The 24,374-nt window shown below is 35.7% G+C and overlaps 1 protein-coding gene across 4 annotated transcripts; it reads left to right on the forward strand.

Moving 5' to 3' along the window:
• The first annotated feature begins 5,053 nt into the window (after nucleotides 1–5,053).
• chrna7a (cholinergic receptor, nicotinic, alpha 7a (neuronal)) lies at nucleotides 5,054–24,087 on the forward strand. 4 transcript variants are annotated; one of them, XM_058782375.1, is made up of 10 exons: nucleotides 5,054–5,197; nucleotides 13,638–13,777; nucleotides 15,262–15,306; nucleotides 15,908–16,017; nucleotides 16,768–16,847; nucleotides 18,009–18,176; nucleotides 19,835–20,029; nucleotides 21,564–21,650; nucleotides 22,687–22,796; nucleotides 22,921–24,087. In XM_058782375.1, exons 2-10 carry the CDS (start codon nucleotides 13,682–13,684, stop codon nucleotides 23,455–23,457), a joined length of 1,428 nt encoding a protein of 475 aa, XP_058638358.1. In that variant the 5' UTR covers nucleotides 5,054–5,197; nucleotides 13,638–13,681; the 3' UTR covers nucleotides 23,458–24,087. The 4 variants fall into 4 exon arrangements, with proteins under 4 accessions (XP_058638358.1, XP_058638354.1, XP_058638355.1 ...); XM_058782371.1 differs by lacking the exon at nucleotides 5,054–5,197 and adding an exon at nucleotides 12,423–12,554; XM_058782372.1 differs by lacking the exon at nucleotides 5,054–5,197 and adding an exon at nucleotides 12,423–12,554 and having other exon boundaries at nucleotides 21,591–21,650.
• The last annotated feature ends 287 nt before the right edge of the window (nucleotides 24,088–24,374 follow it).

Consider the following 24,374-nt stretch of genomic DNA (forward strand, 5'->3'; position numbering starts at 1 on the left):
TTTATTTAATTGAATTGCAGTTCCAGAATACCACAAATGCTTTTATCATTTTTTTCCCCCCTAGCTTTATTATGTATTGCATTGTTAAATATGACATATATATATATATATATATATATATATATATACACACACAAATCAAGTAGAACAGAAAGACACGGTCGCTACTAAGCAGAAAGAAGTTATTTAGTTAACTGAAGCTGAAATTATAGGCCTAAGTGTTAGAACAGTAATCATCAGCCGAATTTAGACGATGACATCAATGTTTTTGAACCATTAAAACATTTTCTAGTGTGTTTGCTTTTGATACAAACTTCTCTGCATTTTGTAGCTATTTTGCTAGTCAGTTCTCGACCTGTATTTTACAGTCTATGCTCCCGACGCAATGTCATTCATTGTACGCGCAAATTCACAGCATTGCGTCTTGGCACCTCAACAGAGATACGACACTGTAAAAAAAAAAAGTTGAGCCAATTTAAAATTTTAAGGCAACCAGCTTCAGCAGATTTTTGAGTTTGTTTGCTCAACTTATTTTTGTGTGAGATTCTGAAATTGTTGTTGTATAAACTTAAAACGACAAGTTGAGAAAACTCAAAAATCTGCTGAAGCTGGTTGCCTTAAAATTTTAAATTGGCTCAACTTTTTTTTTTTTACAGTGTCGTATTTCTGCCCGACTTGACTGGTGGACTGGCGTATAGAGGATGCTACGGTTATGGAGGCCCCTCCTCAAAGCCCGAGGCCCGAGGCAATTGCCTGTTCTGCCTATAGCTAGCACCGGCACTAACCCTAACCTAACACTCACACAAAACTTTCCTCATGGGGACCAAAAACTGTCCCCGTAAGGACAAAGGTTTTGTATATTACCATCTTTGCGGGGACATTTTGTCCCCATAACATACACCAGAAAAATAATAAAACCCACAATCATTTCTTCTGTCAGTAAAGCTAGCCAGTATGTCATTTGCACATCAACACTTTGGTGTGAAGGGGAAACATTATTTAATCTTTTTTCTGTGGAGTGTATTATTTGTTGTTAGACAAACCAACAAAAACATGCATTTTCAATAAATGACATGGTTGTTTTTCTTTTTTCAGTTTTGCATCAGTCTGGTAAAGGTATTGCACATGATAGTCTAAAGGTTAACAGTAGTAACAATAGATGCTGAAGGGTTTTTAATGACCTGCTTTTAGAATTCATTGCTGTCAGCTACAACAACAGTCAGACCAGAGTAAATGAATGAATCTTTCATCTGTTTTATCTGCAACCATCTCCTAGTCTCACAACCTTAATTCAAATTATGCCTGTTTGAATGAAATCGATCCAAAGAAGCATAATTTCAGACCTGACCAGAAAGCAACCCCTAGCAATGCAATTATGTTCTAAGGGCATTTGTTACTTGTCCATAGGCTCTCTTAAACACAGTAATTGCATTGCCTGGTTGGTCTGGCCAAGTATTTATAACAATGCAATGAGTGCTTAGGGAGCTATTATAGTGTGGGGCCGGGCTGTGATTGATGGGATATCAAAGTGACCCCACCAATAGCATTTTTCAATAAATGCAGTTTTTGTTCATGTGACCAGAACACAATACTCTCACCTGCAGCACTGTGTCACAAAACACCACATTCTCAAACCGGACTGCAGACACAGGGTTATTAGACAATTTTACCACTTCAGAGTGTGATCTTTAGGCCTTACAGTAACTACAGTTGTGCAGCTCGCTCACAAATTTTGAACATTTGAATATCTATATATTTAATATAATGTAATACACATTTGAATGTCTATGTAGTTTGCATACCACGTTTGTCGCCAAAGTTTATAAACCTTTATAAACCTGTTGCAGAATTTATACAAATATAACAGATCTAATATTTTATTTAGTACTGCCTTTTCTGAACCTACATAAAATATTTACATATTTCCAACAAGACAAAAAAACTATTTATACCGGTCATCCTGTTTACAAATGTTTACATCCTCTTTGCCTTCCTGAGCATCTGTTTGCACCTTTTGTATACAGAGTCTGTAAAAATACAGGCCAATGTATCATGTTAATATTTTTTTTTACCTGTATATTGAATTACACATTGCCTTGTGTTACAGAGTTGAAGAAAATGTCTTTAAAATGAATGGGAAATGTACTTCCAGGGCACAATGAGTATGAGTCACTATAGAACATTATTGAATTAAAAGGGACAGTAAAATATTAAATCAATGCATATTAAAAATGAATAAATATAATCTTATAATTATTTAAAAAGTATATAATAGTATTAAAATGTATATAATAAAAATGGATTAATAATATTTTAATAATAAAAAAATTATAAAATATTTTGTATTACCTGTATCGTTGTTATGTGTCATGATAAATTAAACTCTCAGTTTCAGTCTCTCAGTTGTGTCATATCACATAAAAATGTCTGAGCCTTGATAACATGATCATATTGATCCGCAGGACCAGCTTGATCAGAGTTTTCAATTATTCACCAGCCCTTGTGGAGGTCATGAGGCGCGATTTCTTACTCTCCATTTAATTTTTTCATCTTTTCCATATTCAGGGATGCAAGTCTCCTCTTCTCCTGCATCTCTTTCGTTATCTTTCTATTTTCTGTTTTAAAAAGAATCCCTCGCACATCTGTACTCAGATGCCCTCAATTGCATTATGAAGAAGAAGAAACACTGAATGTTTAATGTGTATCAAAGGAATCCTGAGTATAGTAGCATATAAGATATTAAAGCGTGTCTGTGCATGATAAATAACTGATTCATTTGATTTGAGTCTTGACTGGGATCTGCAGGTAGCAGTGGCAGATGTGCCGTGATACAGGACATGCAGATGGGATACTGGGTTTGGGACTCATGCTTTCAGTTTCATTTCTCATTTCCAGCAAATAAAACCCAAATTTATTATGCCTAAAAAGCCAGACTGAGATGAATACATCAGGAAGCTGTTTTAATGACTAACACGTCTATTGTATTTGTTCATAGAACAAAAGCTGTCACACATCACAGGGATCAGTCTATTGTAAGGAAGGAATAAGATAAGTGTTTTTTTCTTTGTTTATTTGTTTTGTTTTTGACCGTTTATCTAGAAAGTGAAAGCTGATTTTGAAATGTGGCTTTAGAATATTTCATAAGCTTTATTGCCAAGATTGTCTAGGTCACAGAAGCTTATTATGCACACAGAAATACTACAATGAGACACAGCATAATACAATAAAGTAGAATTAAAGTGTGAGCAAAAAACACAACAGGGCATGACGTCCATATAGCATAACGTGTAGGCTACATTTGTGAAAAGGGGAATGTAATGTGCCACAGAGCTAAGGGTATGTACAGGTAATTGAAAAAAATATTAGGTTTATTTACATAATGAATGCAAACTATGTTCACTATGAAAACATTACACCATGGGGAGACATGTGAGGCAGTTTTTATTGTTCATGAGGCACATGTGCACTTGTTCCTGGATGTTCTCTGACATGTCCGACATCGCGTGATATCCTTGAGAGTAACCTGCAAGGTTACATTCATAACTCATAGGCTGCTTAATTGTAACATGGTAATATAACAATATCAAAATTTGAGGTGAAGTTACATTTGATCTTTTCGACGTTAATTGGTGATATGAAATATTTTACATGACATGAATGGAATCATGTGGATGAGCAGATTCGCTGGTTTAATTTGGTAGAGCATCCTCACACGCTTTTCATCTAAAAAAAAATGTAATAAGACGGAAAACAGAAATAGTATGCCTTCCTAATTTACTTCTGCTACTATATACGGTTCTTGTGTGTTCTTACCGAATCCTGTGTATTCATCGATCTGACACTGCCCTCTGCTGCTTGCTGTTGGTATTGTTTGTTTTATTTCAGCACAAAACATTTCGTTTATAAATCTAATAGGCATCAGTATCTCAGAGGAAGACATTTGATGACATTAACAATCTAACCACATTTGTACGCTATAGTTTACAAGCTGAGCATAGAAGAGCAGCAATAGACAACATAAGTCAGATGAGCAGCCCATTTAAATTATCACAGTAAAATAAGCTTAATTTATAAATATAGCCACTTTTGTTATTGGAGAACAGCTCTTTGAGAATGTAACAGTCAATGAGCAAATTTCATTTCAGGTTATTTGAATTAAGCACTGGGAGACAGTTAAGGATTTATTGTTGAGAAATTACGTTTGGATCATGGACTGGTGGAATGAGAGATATTTATGACAGACTGCACATTCAAATATCTATATATTTAGCCTGTACATCAGTTTCTTGTTGGTTACAGAACAATTAGCACACATAGGCTAGTAGCCTACACATGTTATTGTTTTATTACAATATTTTACAACAGCTGAAAAGAAGTGGAAGTTTCAAAAAGACCTCTGGCTCATCCTTTTATAAATCTAATTTGAAAATTGCGTTAAAAAAAAATCTACAGTTTTGAACATGTTGTAAATATGTTTATCTGTCACTTTGAAAAGTGATTTATCTGTTTTTTTGTTTGTTTTTTTAGGTAATTTGATAAACGATTCCTTTAATTTTCATGAAGTGACACCACACCCAGTATTACTTCCTGTCTAGCGTCAAATTTACACCGCAAAGGTGGCACAGAAGTGCTTCTGAAGTGGCATTTTGATATCTTTACACAGACTGTTTAATGCTTCTTATAGGTGACATATGTATTTACACAGCAATGATAATCATGTACTTTAATACTAGGAGCTGAGTTGGGTCAAAGTTGGCATTATTTAGTCAGGCTTTCATGTGGCATTACTGTCACAGGACGTGGTTGACTAAAGGAGTTTTTAATAAGTATCAACACACGTATTTCACTAAAACAACATTAATCCAGGACAAAGAAGAGAACGAAACTGAATGCTTATAAAGATCAGGAAACAAAGGAGCAAACAAGATGATTAATTCAACACAGGTGATCAAACTGAACAATAATTAACAAAACGAGAACAGGAAATACCAAATAAGGCCAGAACGGAACTAAAAAGAAACCAACACGTAACAATTACATCTATACACCGAATTTTGAGCAGGCAAAGAGCAGCCTCAACTCAGCTGTGTAAAGATGCCTTAAGAGAAACAACTGAAATATTTAAAAAAAAAAAAAATACTCATTTGTGAGCATGGGCATGGTTTAAAATGAGCAAACAGAAAAGTAGAAGCTGATGGTGAGTAAACAAATTGGTTATTCTGCAGTAAAAGATGTTGTAACTGCAGAACTTCATCTAGCAGCACATTTTTGGGATTAAACAACCAAAGCAGAAATATGGGGAAAAAATTTTATGCTGTGAAGAAAAACGATAACCTGATCCTCCCTGCTTTTTTTATGCATGATGTGAATAAATCAATTTGAAGAGATAAAATCAGCAAACAATTCAGTGACAGTTACATTTTCTAACAACCTAGAATGTTTTTCACCCAGAAGAAAGCTTCCAGAACTTTGAGGAAACGTTCTTGGCATGCAAACTGGCAAAAATAAAAATTGTGTGCGTGTGTGTGTGTACGCACCTGGCATGAGAAAACAAACTTATAAATCATACAGAATTAAGTTTTTTGAAAATCTAAAAATAGCAGTATAGTTTTAAAAACTGGTGTGCATTTTCACAAAGGCCCCTCCCCTTGGTAATATTTCCAGGATATTGTAATATCTTAATTTAGTTTAATTTAGTAATCTGAACCCTATACAAACTTTAACTATACAGAAAAAAAATACAGTGATGTTAAAATGTTAAAGGACACATTTTGGTGCTAATAATACATATGGTCCAAGGACGAACAAGAAGACTGATAAGAACATACAGGTGCATCTCAATAAATTAGAATGTCGTGGAAACGTTTAAGTCTGAAGTAGTTTAAGTCTTTGGTTCTTTTAATTGTGATGATTTTGGCTCACATTTAACAAAAAACACACCAATTCACTCTCTCAACAAATTAGAATATGTTGACATGCCAATCAGCTAATCAACTCAACACCCTGCAAAGGTTTCCTGAGCCTTCAAAATGGTCTCTCAGTTTGGTTCACTAGGCTACACAATCATGAGGAAGACTGCTGATCTGACAGTTGTCCAGAAGACAATCATTGACACCCTTCACAAGGAGGGTAAGCCACAAACATTCACAGCCAAAGAAGTTGGCTGTTCACAGAGTGCTGCATCCACCGCTCTATCAATCAGTTTGTGGCACTGCTGAGGTGGTATGGAAGCCCAGGTTTCTTTGACAGTGGCCTTCAGCTCATCTGCATTTTTTGGTCTCTTGTTTCTCATTTTCCTCTTGACAATACCCCATAAATTCTTAATGGTTCAGGTCTGGTGAGTTTGCTGGCCAGTCAAGCACACCAACACCATGGTCATTTAACCAACTTTTGGTGCTTTTGGCAGTGTGGGCAGGTGCCAAATCCTGCTGGAAAATGAAATCAGCATCTTTAAAAAGCTGGTCAGCAGAAGGAAGCATGAAGTGCGCCAAAACTTCTTGGTAAACGGGTTCAGTGACTTTGGTTTTCAAAAAACACAATGGACCAACACCAGCAGATGACATTGCACCCCAAATCATCACAGACTGTGGAAACTTAACACTGGACTTCAAGCAACTTGGGCTATGAGCTTCTCCACCCTTCCTCCAGACTCTGTGAAGGGTGTCAATGATTGTCTTCTGGACAACTGTCAGATCAGCAGTCTTCCCCATGATTGTGTAGCCTAGTGAACCAAACTGAGAGACCATTTTGAAGGCTCAGGAAACCTTTGCAGGTGTTTTGAGTTTATTAGCTGATTGGCATGTCACCATATTCTAATTTGTTGAGATAGTGAATTGGTGGGTTTTTGTTAAATGTGAGCCAAAATCATCACAATTAAAAGAACCAAAGACTTAAACTACTTCAGTCTGTGTGCATTGAATTTATTTAATACACGAGTTTCACAATTTGAGTTGAATTACTGAAATAAAAGAACTTTTCCACGACATTCTAATTTATTGAGATGCACCTGTAAAGGCAACACTTTTGTCTGTTAAAATGACACATTTTTCACAGTGGAATATTAGAGAAAATGTAATTATTGAAAGTTTTAATTTTTTATTCTTAAAAGCAGCTGAATGTTAATTAATATAAATCTTAAACACTGTTGACTCCTGCCTGTCCATCTTTCCCAGTTTTTATCATGATTGGTCACTTGAGCTGTGAATCCCTGCTGTCTCTGAGTCTCTCTGTCTGTGTCTGTGTCCGCTGTGGACAGGAGCCGTATTACACTGGCCATCTCACTGCTGCTCTCCTGCCATCTAGTCTCCATGACTGAAAATCATTTCTTTTCCAATTACATCCACAGCACTGTGAAATGAAATGTCATCCTGTTTGGTGCTATTGGGCTTTCTGAAAACTCTCGTGTTGCAGCTGATCACAGTCAAAATCAACAGAATATTTGACAAGATACTAGAGGATTTAATGCAAACCTGCCACTGAAATTTCCTTCAAAAAAATATGTCATGTCAGCTGTTTGAGAGCAGTCATCTAATAGTAACCCTCTGACATGACATGTAATAGTTTGACCTCACTATGAACCTGCTGTCTCACAGAGGTTTGGGTTTCAGTCAGTGGAAGCAGATGTGAATGTATGCTTGTGATATCTCACACTGATGCAGTGCTAATGTATCAGAGTGAGAAGGGAAGTTTAATTGTGTTAGACTTCTGATGGGGCGGCCTCATGGGAAAGCGCCGCTCGTTCACTAATGTGTGTGCCCGTCAGCAGCCAGACGCTTCTGGGAAACCGGCTCAGAATATATAGCCCAATTCCAGAATTAAATATCTGATGGTGCTTCTGAAATTGGTGAGGGTGCTCTAGTAAAGTACAGATGGAATACCATATTTTGAACGTTGAATGGATTCCAACATAAACACCTCCGATTGGCCATTACATTCAAGAAATTAACAAATATGTCTGTGATTGGCTATACTGCTCAACAATGCAAAATCGTTTAGAAACCTTTGATGCTGTCCTTAGCACAAACACAAATAAGCACTGGATCATTTGCCAAATCTGTTTAACCAATATGCTATTATTAGAGTTTCAACTCAGGGTGCTCTCGCATTTGTTTGAAGGTGCTTAGCACCTTCTCCCACCTACGTAGATCCTGGCTTTTTGTAGACCTCTACAGTAAAGAGTAAAGACTAAACCCTGTTTAAATGGTTTTTGGCTGGTCATTTATGGTGATTAGCTCTACTGTACTGTATCTACTGTACATGGTTTATCTACTGGACTACCAGCCAGTGGACCGGCAGGCCATCTTGCATAGCAACAAACCCACATAAAATTAGTTGACTAACTTCAACTGATTTTAAACAGTCCATTTTTCTTTCGTCTGAACAGTAAGGACTGCATGGAGGTGCTCGGTGGGATCTGCAGATCTTCAGTATCACAGACCTTTACTGAGGCCCAGACTAATTTCACGTTAAGGTTAAGAAATCTTGCTTTCATGTTTAGCTGATGCAAGTAATGTAATGTAAATGTAATTTTTTGGCAATTTAAATTACTATATTAAACTGACTGTGAAAAATTTGGGAGTTCATTTTGATTCCTCCCTTAAGTTTGACCTACATAATACAGTAGTTAAATCAAGCTTCTTTCATTTAAAACTTCTGTCTAAAGTTAAGTATTTCCTATCCAAAAGATCCAAGATGTTTCCTAAATATCTTGAAAGAGTTATGCATCCTTTTTTCTTATCTCGTTTGGACTATTGTAATTTCATATATATTGGATTATCCTAGTTCTTCATGTCATGGCTTAAAACGGTTCAGCCAGATATTTAAGTGGGGTTCGTAACATGAACATATTACTCAGATTTTAGTGTCTCTCAATCAGTTGCCAGTGCATTATAGAATTGAATTTAAAGCACTGTTGCTTGTTTTTAAATCCCTAAATGGTCTGGCACCTTATTTTAAACCAAGATCGTTTAAACTTGAATAAGTCAGTCAGATGCTTGCAATCCACAGACACAATACTCTGTCCTATCCAAGATCAAGACTGAAGTTGAGAGGTGAGTTGTTTAAATCGAAGTTAAAGTCTCATCTTTTTAGCCTTCAATTTAAGTAATCATAATTCATGTACTTATTTTAACAAAATTACTCTTTTTATTTTTTGTTATTTTTTAGTTTATTTGTGCTTTATGAATGAATGAATGCATAAATGAATGAATGAAAGTTAAGATATGAACCTCACTTGTTAAAGAATTTTAGTTGAATTAAGGCTGTCAGACTTTACAGCTGTGCTCTTTCTAATGCTGTTCATGTGAAGTGTCATTTTTTCTAGGTGACATTATCATGCTTCAGACATGTTCACAGAAACAGGTATTAAATTCTCTGTATTTGCTCAAGCTGTAGCTTTTGAATGGGACTAACACTAAAGTGCATGAGATTGTATGATGATGAAGGGGATAAGAGAGGGCTCATGTGTGAAATCACAGAAAATAGCATTAAATCTGGACTGTAGATTTCATGCAGATATTTGGTGTGTAATGGGCATTAGCCATCTGTTTAACTGCCGGGAATAGATCCAGCATGACGAAATGAAAAAAAAAAAATTGTCCATATTACCTCTCTGCCTTTGTGGGGTTAAAAGTTGTATCGGAGTGCTAGTAAAAGGGTATATCATCATTCCCAGCTCAAAGAAGTGGTGAAACATGTCATTGTTTCTGCTTGGTGAGCGCCTTACAATGTAGGCATCCAGTTAAAAAAACAAAAAAAATGTGTTCAAACACCCCAAGCTTCTTTTTTAGACAATCTTTGACCCAACCTACTGCTACAGCAAACAAGACCTGTGCTTCCCATCTCCAGTGGATCTCACTCTCCAATCCTTTCTCTGTTTCTTCAATCCATTCCAGCCTTACACTGCAGCTCTGCCAAACCATATCCGCTTCAACTCAAGAATCTCCTCCCACCTCCTGTTCTGTTCCCCACCCACCCATGCGCCGAATATGCCACCAGCTTTCTGTAATCGTTCGTTTCTCTGCCAGCAATGGGAGCTGATCCAAGCAAGAGGCTTGCCCCACAAGTGACAAATTCTGAATTTCCCCTTTTTCTCTTCTGCCATCTACTTTCTGTTCTCCAAATTTTCCCATCTCAGCCTCCACAAGTGGCAACAGCCCAACTCCTTTTCCTTTATACTGTACTTTGCTGCAGAATCGCTCTTCTTTAAATAGAAGTGCTCTATTCACAGCCAGCCATGATTTACTTATTCCACTAGCAAAAGCGTCTGGTAGTAGATGGGTTACTGAGATGGTCATGTGATCTCAACATGTCTGCCCCAATCACAAACAAACAAATAAATAAATATGTAAAAAAGGAAAACACAGATTTACTCAGTCATATTAGTTGAGATATACACAACAAAATATTTCTGACTTGAATGTCTGATTTCTTTGCCTTCAAGTAGGCTAATGTAATTCTCTAAAATCTGCAGTGAACTACATTAAATTATGTAGGACGAATGTAAACTAGTCAAGTAGTTGAAAATGATCTTTTGCTGTTGACATTACTGAAACAGTAGCATGCTTTGCCTGGTATAGCTCACCCAAAAATGAAAATTTGGTCATTAATTACTCACCCTCATGTTGTTCCAAACCCGTAAAACCATTGTTCATCTTCAGAACACAAATTAAGATATTTTTGATGAAATCCAAGAGCTTGCTGACCCTGCATAGACAGCAACGTAACTCCTGTGTCAGTAGCAGCACACATATGCACTCGTGAATGGCGGTGGAGACTGAAAATTGTTGAATTCTTTTCTTTGAGCACAAAAAGTATTCTTGTAGCTTCATAACATTACGGTTGAACCACTGATGTCACATGGATTATTTAAACGATGTACTTACTACCTTTCTGAGCCATAAAACGTTTCAGTTGCTTTGCTATCAGAAAGCTCTCTGGTTTCATAAAAATGATCTTAATTTGTGTTAATTTGTGGTCTTACGGGTTTGGAATGACATGACATTCATTTTTGGGTGAACTACCACTTTAACGAGTAGAGTAAAACTGTTGAAATGAAGTATTATTTTATGTGTTTTTGAAAAAAAGGGGGGTAATGTTATGTACAGTTACATTTACAATACATGTAGGCATATGTTAGAATTTAAAACCATTTCAATTAAAGGGGAGGTGATTTGGTTCAAAAACATTTTTTGTTATGCTGACTGAAAGTTTCTTCACATCCAGATAGGAATGGCTAAGTTAAGCTAAATGTAGACCGTTTCATCAGCAACAACATAAACAAACGTTACTGCGCATGCGTGCTTTTGTGGCCCAAACTTAGCTTCCGGTAGACTTTTGCAAAGTCCCTCAAGAGTAGATCATTTCTGATAACAAATCAACATATATTACATTAACTAGCAAGTTAAAACTATGTCTTGCCTCTCTTTGCACAGTGCGATCCATGCTCGCAGTCTCCCCTCGTCTTTCCCACAGACCACAGACACTGTATGTGTGGCAGCACGTTCCCTGTATATACCGGTTCACATTTACAACTCTGCTCTGCGTGTTTCCTGCGTAAAAACATCAATCTGAACGAAAACAGCAGATGATCCGATTTAAAATGCAAATTAATTCTTTGCTTTTGGAGTGGCAGAAATAAAGGTTTCTCCGGTAACGGCTGTTCACAACGCTTTATCATTCATTACAGGCAAAATGAAATGAAAATGACATTGAACATTTTCTGAAGACAGTTGGTTTCCTTCAGAGATACAACTTTAGTCTACTCATAACCTTAAGTTTGTAGTCGGCGCTATATTACTATCCACTAGTCAGACCGATAAACAAACACAGACTGTAAGTTAACTTCGGGCCAGACGCAGAATTAAAGTTGGCACAGGTAGTGTCTGAGAGTGCATTCACTGAGGCTTTGTGTGGATTGGGATACCAGTGTCTGCTTAAAACAGCACTGTAGTAAATAACATTTGTTTTTTAATAATTTCCACAGTGGTAACATATTTAATGAAATATACAAATAAAGAGAAGTAGAGCTATTCTCACTCTTTTTTTGTATTATTACTTAGAGGATGAATTGGATAAAGTTAGAAATAGACTGAAAACACTTTTTCAGGATTGATTGATTGATTGATTGACTGAATTTCAGTTTTTACAGTTTTCAGTTCTATTCTTTGATTCTAGCAGGATTTTTATTGAAGCCCTTTAGAACTGGTTATAAATTATATTAGCATTCCTCTTAGGCTTTATGTTGTAATTTATGTTCATTTAAAAACAATATGTCAATGGAAGACCACAGGATAAAACATAAAACTGAGAGAGAGAGAGAGAGAGAGAGAGAGAGACTGTAATACATGTAGTGCTGGAGGAGGCGGGGCATCGTGCCTTTTGTTGATGCTGCTGCATGAGACTGTATTCACTTCTGCCTGAGAAAGACTCTTTACAACACTGAAACCTACATCACCTAGAGCTTTTCTATTCATTACTGCAATTTAACTTTCAAAGGAACATGGGAATTTGGGAATATACTCTTTATTTTACCACCACAACCTGCCTATGGAGTGGTAAGAAACCTAGTGGATATTTAATTATGAAATACCCTTGAGCTTTTTTGAATTATTGGCTTTTTTCTCTTTTGCTCTATTTAAGTTATTTTAAGTCAAACTGTTCAATAATATTTCCTGCTTACTTATAAGATTAGTGTTACATGTCTGCTGTATTTGGATTTCAATATTTCAGATGAATTAAAATTGAGGTTTTGGTTTGAGGCTTTTTAGTTGAGGATACAGGCCAGAATGGCAATTCAGATTAGTAGGTAAGGACAATATTTAAATCTGATCAAATGTATGGTCATTATTTTGGCAGTTTACATTTGCACATGTATGTATACCGTTTATAATGTTGCTTGAATCTGCTTTGCTAAGAGTCAGGTTATCTTAATTTTTCTAATTGCTGAGGTTTTTTATAATTAGGGTCTTTGACTGAGTCTTTGAAGATGGATGCATTGTCTTTGTGTACAGTAAAATGTCTCTGGTACTGGCAAAGGAGTCCAGCTCTCTGGTTTCTTTGTTAGACACTCATGAATCACAGGTGGCATTTTGTATAAAGAAAAGGCCTGACGTAATCTAGAGGATGTCCACGGTGGAATTAGATTATGAATGGATGTGATCTTAAGGGAATTACACTGGGAAAAAGATCGCTTTTATTATCCAGCTAGATGAGAGAGGGCGCTGACAGAACTTTGGGAAAGAAACTAGAGTTACCCTTTTTTATTTGCTTTTTACTTACAAAAAGTACTTTAACATCTTTAACATAATATCAAAGTTCTCTATGCCGTTTGCCGTCCAAATCTGGCAAATGTTAAAAATTGTTCAAACAGGGAGTTAAGGAAAGTGGATGAGTTCAATTAGTCAGACTTCCTGGTGGAGATTTAATCACTGAAACCCAGCAGAAAAGCTTTGATGAGAGTTTCAGATCAATACACGTACATCCAAATGAGCTGGAACAGCTGCCTCTGTTGATTTGCAAGCGTTTTCCTGAATATCTCATTCACTGCATGCTGCAAACCTCTTCTGGAAGCACTTCGCAGTGCAGAATGACTCGAGGTGAAACTCTGCAACCGTGTCACATTGTTCATTCTCTGACAGTGTCACTTCAGGGAGAGCATCAGAGGAGACTCTACAGAGACTTGATGAAAGACTATAACCCACTGGAGAGACCTGTGTTCAATGACACACACTCCCTCACTGTGTATTTCAGCTTCAGTCTCATGCAGATCATGGATGTGGTAAGTTAATTCGATAATAAACGATGAAACACTTAACACACCCTGATAAAGTACGAGCATGAACAATATTTTAGAATAATCCAAGTAAATTTATTCCACCAGCAGGTTATACCAAATCGCTCTAGTCTTTAGTCTTTTTTTGCAAAGAAAATGTCCTCCGATTATCACCAAAAAGATTTTTCCTGCTCCCTTTGAAATCCATAAAGATTACAGCAGTTTTTGCTGCAGGTACTTTGCATATTTAATGTTTTGGAAACGTACATGCATAGTCATATTTTACATTAAACTAGAACGAGGGAATGCATTTTAACATAAAGTGTGCAAGTGAGGAAAGGTAGAGATGTAGCAACATCAAAGCAAGTCTTACGAGCTTTTGAAGATGGCAACATAAACATTTTGGAAAGCCAGGACAGATCGTTTGTCACAGTTCATGCAGCAATAGACCTTCAAGGGTAAATGCCATATTGAATTTTACACAGATGAAAATGAAGCAGTGAGGGATAGCTCTACAGTCTGTACAATTACATACACTGGATAAAAGTCCTAAATTGAGTTTGTTTATACTGAAAGTTTTTTGGAAATATTTTTCATCAGCTGAACAACTGGCATGTTCTTAAACAACAGTACAATCCATTGAATGCAATGTACTTTTGTCCCTATAGCCTTTTTTATATCAAAAATTAAATATGGAACTTACTGCGGTCTATAATTTAAATTCAATTGAATCATTTTCTGTAGTAACATTTGACAGACACATTCAAGTATCTCACAGTTGATCAGCTAAACAGTATCCTGATAGATGTGAAAAAATCATAAAACTGCCTCAAATTACATGTTAACTCCCTTTTGAAAAACTGGCCACTTAAATGTAATTAATGTGCACATGCACTGTACTTTAAATCTAAGTACACTTTAAAAAACAACAACTTGCAAATAATATAATACTAATGAAATACACTCACTTAAGTGTAAAGAGAGTTTAAAAGAGTCTTAAAGAGAGTTTGACTGTTTCTTAATACACTTATGTACACTTTTAAAAAGTGCACCTTGTAATAATGTGTAATAATGTAAAAATCTTTATGCTTTAAAGAAATACACTTTATGTGTTGAGTGTTTGTAGTGCGTTATTCAGTATTGCATTGTTAATATGTTTTAAATATACTCAATTGCAACTTCATCACAATAAATGTGTAATTACAAGTACATTTAAATACATAACTTAAAAGTTTTAATAGAATACATGAACGTATGCCAGTATATTCGGCTTTGCATTTCAACCACATTAAAAAAAATGTATGTGATTATGAAATGATTAAGAAAGCACTCTAAATAATACATTTTAATCTAATTAAAGTTAACGTGTGTCCTCTTTTTAACAGTATGCTAAAGTGTACTCTTACTTATTGTGTCTTAGGGGTTAAGTAAAATATGATTTTAAAACATGTTTTGGAAGTAATTCTTAAATCATCTTTGTCCATCTACAGGATGAGAAGAATCAAGTACTTACAACCAACATTTGGTTGCAGCTGGTAAGACACCAACACTTATCACCGTCTGAGAGACTGCTCACCAGCAATGCAGTGAAACATGTTCCTTTAATGTGACTTGTAAGACCTCTCTGTGGGTCTGTTATTAATAGCTGAATGTTAATAACTGTGAAGGTAATGCAATGGATTTGTCTCTGCTTCCATGACAGTCCTTCAAACGTTGTCCTTGGTCAATGCTGCACACCACCAAGTGTGCCTATGAATCTAAAAACCTTATTAACTGCATTTAAAGATCTCAGCAGTCTATCAGTAAATATAAATTGCATCTAATTTACATTTATTTGACGTTGCTCCATTAAAAATGCATTAAAAACAGAATAATAAATTGAATGAATAATGAATTATAATTCATGTTTCATGTATACAGCTTCATAAAATTTCTGCCTTTGTGTATCTCTTGAGTGTGCATGTAACCTCTTTAGATTCTGATGATTATTTGACATATCTAACACTTAAAGAAGACTATACAGATATTGATGTTCAAATGCAAGTTAATATCATGCCTAATTCGGTTTGCACCAAGCATACATTTTTAAGTTTGCTCCTGATTGACAATAATGAAGTGATCTTCTCTTTATTTTAGTACTGGTATGACTACTATCTTCAGTGGAACACGTCTGAATATCCCGGAGTGACGAATGTACGATTTCCTGACAGTCAGATCTGGAAGCCTGACATCTTACTGTATAACAGGTTTGATATCTTCACACAGAGAGTAATCGATAAACCCATATGTATAACTGGCTTATCAAAAAAAGAGTTCCATAGAAAACATACCTCTAGAAGCTGAAACCCTGTTTGTGAACGATTTCTTGAGAGTTAGTAAATTGCCTGAGGAAAAAAAGTGCTGGTAACAGTAAATGGACACTGAGTTTGCACTACGCCATGGAAAACAAAGGGTTGGCCTCATTTGTCCCTGTCTACTGGAAAAGCAGTAGCAGATGGTAAAGAATTAGCTTCAAGTGAATCTGCCGGAAGATGAAAAGTCAAATGAATCAAGTCAGTGAATCACTAAATGGAAACTAAAATGGAATCAAATGAGATGCTATACATCCATTGGTATATTTATTTATTGAAAAAGCGTTCATTTTGTTAGTGAATCTTGCTTATGTAGGTTTAGCAGCCTGGCCCACTGTGGTCTACGGGAATTTCTGAGACTGAATTCTTTATTCTCAAACATGCCTCCATTATCTGAATGAGAATTAATTTAGACAAACACATTTACATAATTGAAACATAAACCTGAACATGGCACAAGGCAATTCTGATTTGTCATTTCCCTGAAATCCAGTACTTACTGCACAGCCATTAATGGTGCAAAATAATTCAGAGTAGACGAAATGCACTTACTTTGTATTGGAATAATCGGAAGTGTTTCTCTGAGATGTTCATAAATCATTGTTGTGTTCTTTTTACTTAAAATGATTCTTGTGTTCTCCACAGTGCTGATGAAAGGTTTGATGCCACATTTCATACTAATGTGCTGGTGAATTCCTCTGGTGCCTGCCAATACCTACCACCAGGTACTTTTCAGATGTTTATGATGCTACAAGTAATTTTTCCCACTTGATCTAGAAAAAAAAAGAGTTTTATTCTACAAGGGGACGATTGCTATGAAAGCCTTAAAAATAAAATACGTAATTAAAAATAAAGAATGAAGTCAGACTCTGAACTAAGTCACAGTTGAAAGATAAAGTATAAAATTCCAAAATTAAATTCACAATTACACAAAAGAAAGTCACAGTTTCAAGATATGAAGTCACACTTGATAAAAGCAGCCAAGTTGAGATGTACTTCACTGCTCGCTTTATCTCGATAAATGTCCAATTATAGGACACTTTTGGTTGTGGAAGTAAAATTTATATTGCTGACAAATAGGGTATTTATGCAATGGTGTGACAAACTAAAAAGCTTTCCTTTGGCAAGATGCTGCATCAGCATCAATAAGCATCAGTATGATCCAAAACCACTTTTGTATTGGCCTGCAACATAAAAGAAAAATTAATGCATAGTGCTCCTTTAAACTAATTTATATTATGCAAAATCAGCAAATATGATCTTATGCTAATATGGAAAGCTACATATACCTTTTCCTTCTAGGTTTGCCTTATTGACAAACTATTTGATGTGATTGTGCAGCATTCACCTCTACTACATCATTTACTTTTCTCCTCCTGTTTCTTGCTGTGAAAGCTGAAGCATGCTCTATCCTGAGATAAACATTTGATTCATGAGTGGATGTAGTCCAGGCAGTGAGTTTGCACTAAATTCTTTTTGTAGTGACATTGAAGAGATTGCCTTCTCCTGAAACTCCATACCATAAAGCTTTGTCAGAAGCCTATTATGCTTTATGGCAAAAGAAAGCAATGAATAGAGGGAAGATGATGTATTAAACAATCAACAGTCTGAGCTAAATTACATGCGTATGTCTTTACTGGCACCTTCAATTTATGATCGTCTTATTGAATGGTTCCCCTGATGTTCATTTTCATCACTATTATGGTTTATAGAAATCGAATTTTCAAAGTTCTCTTATATGACGAAGTAATATTACTCGTAATTATGATGATTAATGTTAAGTATGTTTTATCACTACTGTGACTTTAAGGGCTTTAAGGAAGATCTGTTTTATTACTCTCCACTAAAAATGTTCCATATCAGTCAGTTCACATTTCTATTTGCAGGGATCTTCAAAAGCACCTGCTACATCGATGTTCGCTGGTTCCCCTTTGATCTTCAGAGGTGTGATTTGAAGTTTGGCTCCTGGACGTATGGGGGATGGTCTCTGGACCTGCAGATGATTGATGCTGACATCACAGGATATATTGCAAATGGAGAGTGGGACCTTGTGGGTAGGGTGATATACATTATACATTATAATGTGCATTTTTAACCCTTATGCTGTGCTGAAAATCCATTACCTAATTTGGTGTCCTTTTGAAAATTGCTTGTAAATTTCTCATAATGCTATATTATCACCAAATCTTGTATTCAGTCTTTTTGTGAACTTGGTTTCTTTCAGTCACAACAGGTTTTGTATTGCTTTTTGAATCTGATCGGTCATAGGCATCATTGATCTGAGCTTATGCACCTCGGTTTTCGAGTGAAAAAAGCATCATTTCTGGATAACTGAGGTGCACAGGCTCAGATCAATGAGGCTCAGTCATTTCCAAAAAGAAATACAAAACCTGTGCTAATTGAAAGAAAACAAGTGGATAAAAAGTCAATATGGTAATAATATAGCATACTGAGAGATTTGCAAGAGATTTTTTGTAGGACAACCATTTTTGACCAGGACCATTCTGTGACAGTAAGTTTTATTCCAATGCAATAATCTTAACTAGCATTTTTTGGAAAGGAAAATATTTTCCATGTAAAAAAAAAAAAGGAAAAATAACATGAGGGTTGGAAGAGTCAGAAATCTCTTGCAATCTTTATCAGTATTTTGTTGTTTTCATCGCTTACAGTATTTTAGCTTTAATTATATGCTTAATTATATTGAACGTTCACTTGTGTGTTTAAAATCTCAAAATATATTATAAAAAATGTGCATATTCATAGGTAATATAAATGAAAGCCCACTTAAAAATACTTAAAGAGAGTTCACTGTCATGACTGTTTTTTTTTTGTTTGTTTGTTTTTTTCATTTACAAAGTGCACTATGCAATAAGTTTTATATTAAAATACATTTGAAATCATGCTTTAGTAATCTTTTGTTGGGCTTTAAAGAAGTACACTTATTTTGATGTGTTGACTAACATGTAAAGTACTTGATTAGGATTTTAATTGTAGCAAGTTATTCGATATTACATTTAAAGTTAATATATTTTAAATGCACTATTGAATACATGCCTAGTAGAAACTACATTAATTTATATTTCATTTGCCATTAATACTTGTCAGTACATTCAGCAATACACTATAACCATATTTCATATTTTAAGACAATAGAAGAAATGATGAAATTATATATAAAGATGTACTTAAGTCCTTCTTAAGTGGGTTAAAAAAGGATCAAAAAAAGTTCAGCTGCTTAATATAAATGTAAACTATATTGCATTTTAATTTAATTTAAATTAACATCCAATTAAGTGTAAGAAACAATGCATTCAACTTGCACATAGGTATATTATTTCAATAATAAGAACTTTAGTATGCTTAAAGAGATAGCTCACCCAAAATTGAAAATTCTGTCATTAATTACTTACCCATAAGACCTTTGTTCATCTTCAGAACACAAATTAAGATATTTTTGATGAAATCCGAGAGCTTTCTGACCCTGCATAGACAGCAACGCAACTCTTGTGAATGCACGTTGAAAAAAAAAGATCTGTTTTTTTACATAAGGCATGATAAATAAGACAGCACTGCATTTGCTAGTTGTGGCAATATTAAGCACAATATATTATTTTTGCACTGACCTTCAACAATGTGAATGTACAGTAACAGTGTTGAATGGTAATTTCTCAGAACATAAATTTTCTAACATTGCCAGTTATATGTTACACAGAGGTTCCAGGTCGAAGGAATGAAAGATTCTATGACTGCTGCAAGGAGCCGTACCCAGATGTGACTTTCACGGTGGTGATGCGGAGACGGACGCTATACTACGGTCTAAATCTGCTTATACCCTGCGTACTCATCTCTACTCTGGCCCTGCTGGTCTTCCTGCTGCCTGCTGACTCAGGCGAGAAGATCTCTCTTGGTGAGCTACACACTTAGTGCCTTTGTCATCATTTTAAAATGCTAATGTTAGATGTGATTATAAAGTGATGTCGTTGTAATTTTTATGCTAATAATAGTGAATTGTATTCATTCAAGTGTGCATTTACATATCTGCATTTAGTTTGAAATATCATGGTTTCTTCAACTTCCTTGCCTAGAATTGTCTCCTTTTGGGAAACCGGCAAGACATTGTAGGAAATGATACACACCTTTAAAAGGGTTTATTATGGGAGCTAAGCATGACTGGGCTCTGTCATAACCAGAAGTGCATAAATGTCACATTTGCCATTTTAAAAATCATTAATTTTATTTCCCACAACGGCGAACCTCTCCATCCTTTTTTTTTTTGTTTTGCTGACTTAGTGAAATATCCACATTTAAACCGACATCATATGAAATTCACTTTGGCACAGGCGCACAATTTATGGCGACATCCCTGTAAGCTACTGCCAAAGATCGCTTCCGTGATTAATGCAGTGGGAGAGCTCTGAAGGCCAAATGCCTCTATTTATCTGGTCTACTGGATTTAAAGGATGCTGCCACAGTGAATGAGGGAACACGCCTGGAAGAGACTGAACCTGAAGTCACAGCAGAACACAATTTATTTTATTTTTTTCATTTTGTCATTCCTAAATGGTATTAGTGGGATGAGGCTGCCAACATTACTTTCCACAGTGTGAGTCATTGGCTGTTGCTCTGTGAGTTACTTAAGATCAATACTCTAAATACCAGCAACTAGCCGACTGTGTATGACATTGAAGTTTTATTTTATATAACTCTGCTTAATTTTTTATCTAAGTAGGGCACTAAAGGAAGCTAATTTCTGGTAACCAAATTAAGACTTAAGCCTGATTGCTTTTTTGCATTCTCTTTTATCACTTTGACAGTAGCCACTTATGTAGGGGAGACTGGGGCTAGTTGTCATACTTTTTACTCTAAGTGAATATTTCTCATAGTGGGTCTATTTTTGGACAGGAACCTCATATTAGATGGATGGAATTTATAGAAATATACTGATTTAGTTTGCACTGGTTGTTTGAAACTGACATACTACAGTATATTTAGTTCAGTCATGAAACTCTAGATGGCTCAGGCTGATACTGTAGGTCCTTTACATGCAATCTGCTAGCAATCACATCATTTACTGTGGGGCGTAGCCAATAGGCTTGCTTGCTCACCATTTAAATAGCCTGGTTGGTTCATTGTTCGCTGTAGAGTTCCTCTGAATCCCTCCACCTCCTCCAGCTCCACCTGTCTAGATCTGCTATGGGTTTTATGTGTGCCTTTATTCATGCAGTAGCAGCAAATCTTACATCCTCACATCAGTGTGTTTGTGTATCTACTGGCAGTAGCATGTCCATGCTAAAACTATTAAGAGCTGTCACGATTGAAATAGCTCTTGCAACAACAAGCCTTGCATTTCCTCTTTATCTGTTTGCAGTTTTATGTTTCATGTGAAAATGTGAACTGTCACATGTACAATGAGGGAGTAATATATATGTTTTGATTGTCAGGGATCACAGTCCTCCTCTCTCTGACAGTTTTCATGCTTCTGGTAGCAGAAATAATGCCCGCAACATCAGACTCGGTGCCTTTAATAGGTACGTCCAAACTACGATGTACATAATGATGTCAGATGTGTGATTGACTGAACTGAATGAACTGATATGCTCTAATAATTTGGTCAAACCACTTTGCATAGCCTTATAAATCACTGTAAAGGAGAGCTTTTTTAAACCTTCAAAAACAATTGGGAACACTTACGAGAGCTGATTTTAATAACTTATTAGAATATCTGAATAAAGTCAGTAAAATGAACTTTGCAACATTACCCTATAAAACTGCAATAATTTAATCTCTGGTTGAAAAGAAATTCACTTAATTGTATTAAATATGTACTTGTACTTTAAATCTTAAAAGTATATTTTCTAAAACCTGTACTTGCAGATAATACAAAATTAATCAAATAAAAGGCCTTACATTTTAAATTGCTTTAATGACCTTTTGTTGTGCTTTAAAGTACACTTTTTAATGTGTTGAACATACTGTACTTGATTAACTGTACTATGTTATTTACCATTAAGTCCTACTTAAGTAGGTCTGAAAAGCACTCTTAACATTTAGCTAAATACATTTAATATACATTTAAACTATAATATTTTTATTTAATTGCAAGTTCAGTTAAGAGTCTGAAAACACTGCATTGAGTTCGCACATAATTATATTCTTTTAAATATTATTTCAGTAAAGGTATGCTAAAGTGTGCTTCTTCTTCACAAGGGAACACTTTACTTTGGGTTATACACCACAGTATTGAAATTCATGTATCATGCTATTTATATGGTACTCCAAAGAGCTTTCAAGATTTGAAAGGAATTACAGTACCATGGTTAATTTTTAAATATCATAATAGTACCTGTCTGCATTTACAAGGGAAATGTACAAGTAGCCACACAACATGTTTTTTTTTTTTTTTTTATACAAACTGTAGTATTTAGTCAAAATAAATTTGTGGTAATCGACAGATACTGTCAATAGAAATGACTTCTCTTGGTGTCTGAAACAAGTTTTAGTTATTTGTTTTTAGTAGGAGTTTCTCTAGGTTGTTAAATGTAATTCTCTCTATTCTTTGATTAGCTCAGTATTTTGCCACCACCATGGTTATTGTTGGCCTGTCTGTGATAGCCACAGTCTGGGTATTACAATACCACTACCATGATCCAGATGGAGGACAAATGCCAAAATGGGTGAGGATCTTTGGCTGCTTTTATTTCTTCTTACCATATAAACCCATCTGTCTGAATTTAATGGTATTTTGATTACTTTCACTTTTTTAGAAAACAGTTATTTAGTAATTATTTTTTCTGTCAGACCCGTGTGGTGCTGTTGAACTGGTGCGCGTGGTTCCTGCGGATGAAGAGGCCTGGCGAGGACCGAGTTCGCTCAGCTTGTCACAATAAGCAGCCACGCAGCAGCCTCTCCAGCGTGGATCTGAACATCAGCACTGGAGCCGCGCAGTCCACCAATGGAAACCTGCTGTACATCGGCTTCCGTGGAATGGACGCTATTCACTATGCCACTTCACCTGATTCAGGGGTGATCTGCAGCCGGCTCGTCGCCACAGGTGAGGAGGATGTGCTGCTCCCTGGGGCTCAGGCGTCTTCCGTTAGTAGCGGCCCTGGAGAAAGTGAACTGTCCAAAATCTTGGATGAGGTTCGGTACATCGCCAAACGCTTCCGGGACCAAGACGAGGAGGGGAGTATGTGTAACGAGTGGAAGTTTGCAGCATCTGTTATTGACCGTCTTTGTCTCATGGCCTTTTCTCTGTTCACCATCCTCTGCACCATTGGTATCTTAATGTCTGCCCCTAATTTTGTAGAGGCCATTTCCAAAGATTTCTTTACCTGAGGCCTTCACATAGATATTTGTACTTCTCAGAGCCTCTTGAGTGTAATAATATATTTCTTTTATAGATTAACTAAAATTTTATTTGAACTAATAGTTCATCCAAAAAGGAGATTCACTTTAATTGTATGGAAAAGAGCAGCGTGGACATTTTGCTTAGGCTCTTCTTTAGTATTTCACACAAGAAATGAATTATACAGACACGAGGATGAGTAAATGATTTAGAAATTATGAACCATTCCTTCATGACTGGTCTCAACATATATGTTGTTGTTTGTGTATTAGTGTCTTTATAAACTGATGTATCAACTGAAGTGTGCATCAGAGACAGGACTGTAGCCTCATATGCACTTTATAAAAGCTTATAATTTATTGTTTGTTTTCATAAATGTAACCATTTGCTTTCCACAAGAAACATGCATCTATGAATTTCTGTATTGTTATATCTGCCATTATGCTTTATCTATACTTCTCACTGCTGTTATATGTCTTTCATTGTATGTCTTATAACTGCTGCAGAATAAGTCAGTGTATGTGATGATATGAAGGTGGAGATTTCTAAACTTTTTTCCCCCCTAAATATTGTACTGACAAATAAACATATTTTTGTAGGTTGAATATGATTTGTCAAACTTATTAAATGTGTTAAAACCAGAAAAAATGTTATGACTGAAAATCACTACATTAACCACTCAGATAGTGTTAGGAAAACACAATACGAGTCTGTTCTCATATCATAAATACCAGCATATTGTTTGCCATATAGAGAGTGAGTAACATCTCCATCTGGTGGCTGGTAATACAATTGTGTAATATGAGACATTGCAAAAGCAGCACTTTGGGTCACAAATGTAGACCTACACACTATACTATATTGCCATATGCCTTTATGAATTTTCAGATGTTATTTTTGTGCCATT

This window comes from Onychostoma macrolepis, chromosome 07, assembly GCF_012432095.1.
Source record: "Onychostoma macrolepis isolate SWU-2019 chromosome 07, ASM1243209v1, whole genome shotgun sequence".
Taxonomy (NCBI): domain Eukaryota; kingdom Metazoa; phylum Chordata; class Actinopteri; order Cypriniformes; family Cyprinidae; genus Onychostoma; species Onychostoma macrolepis.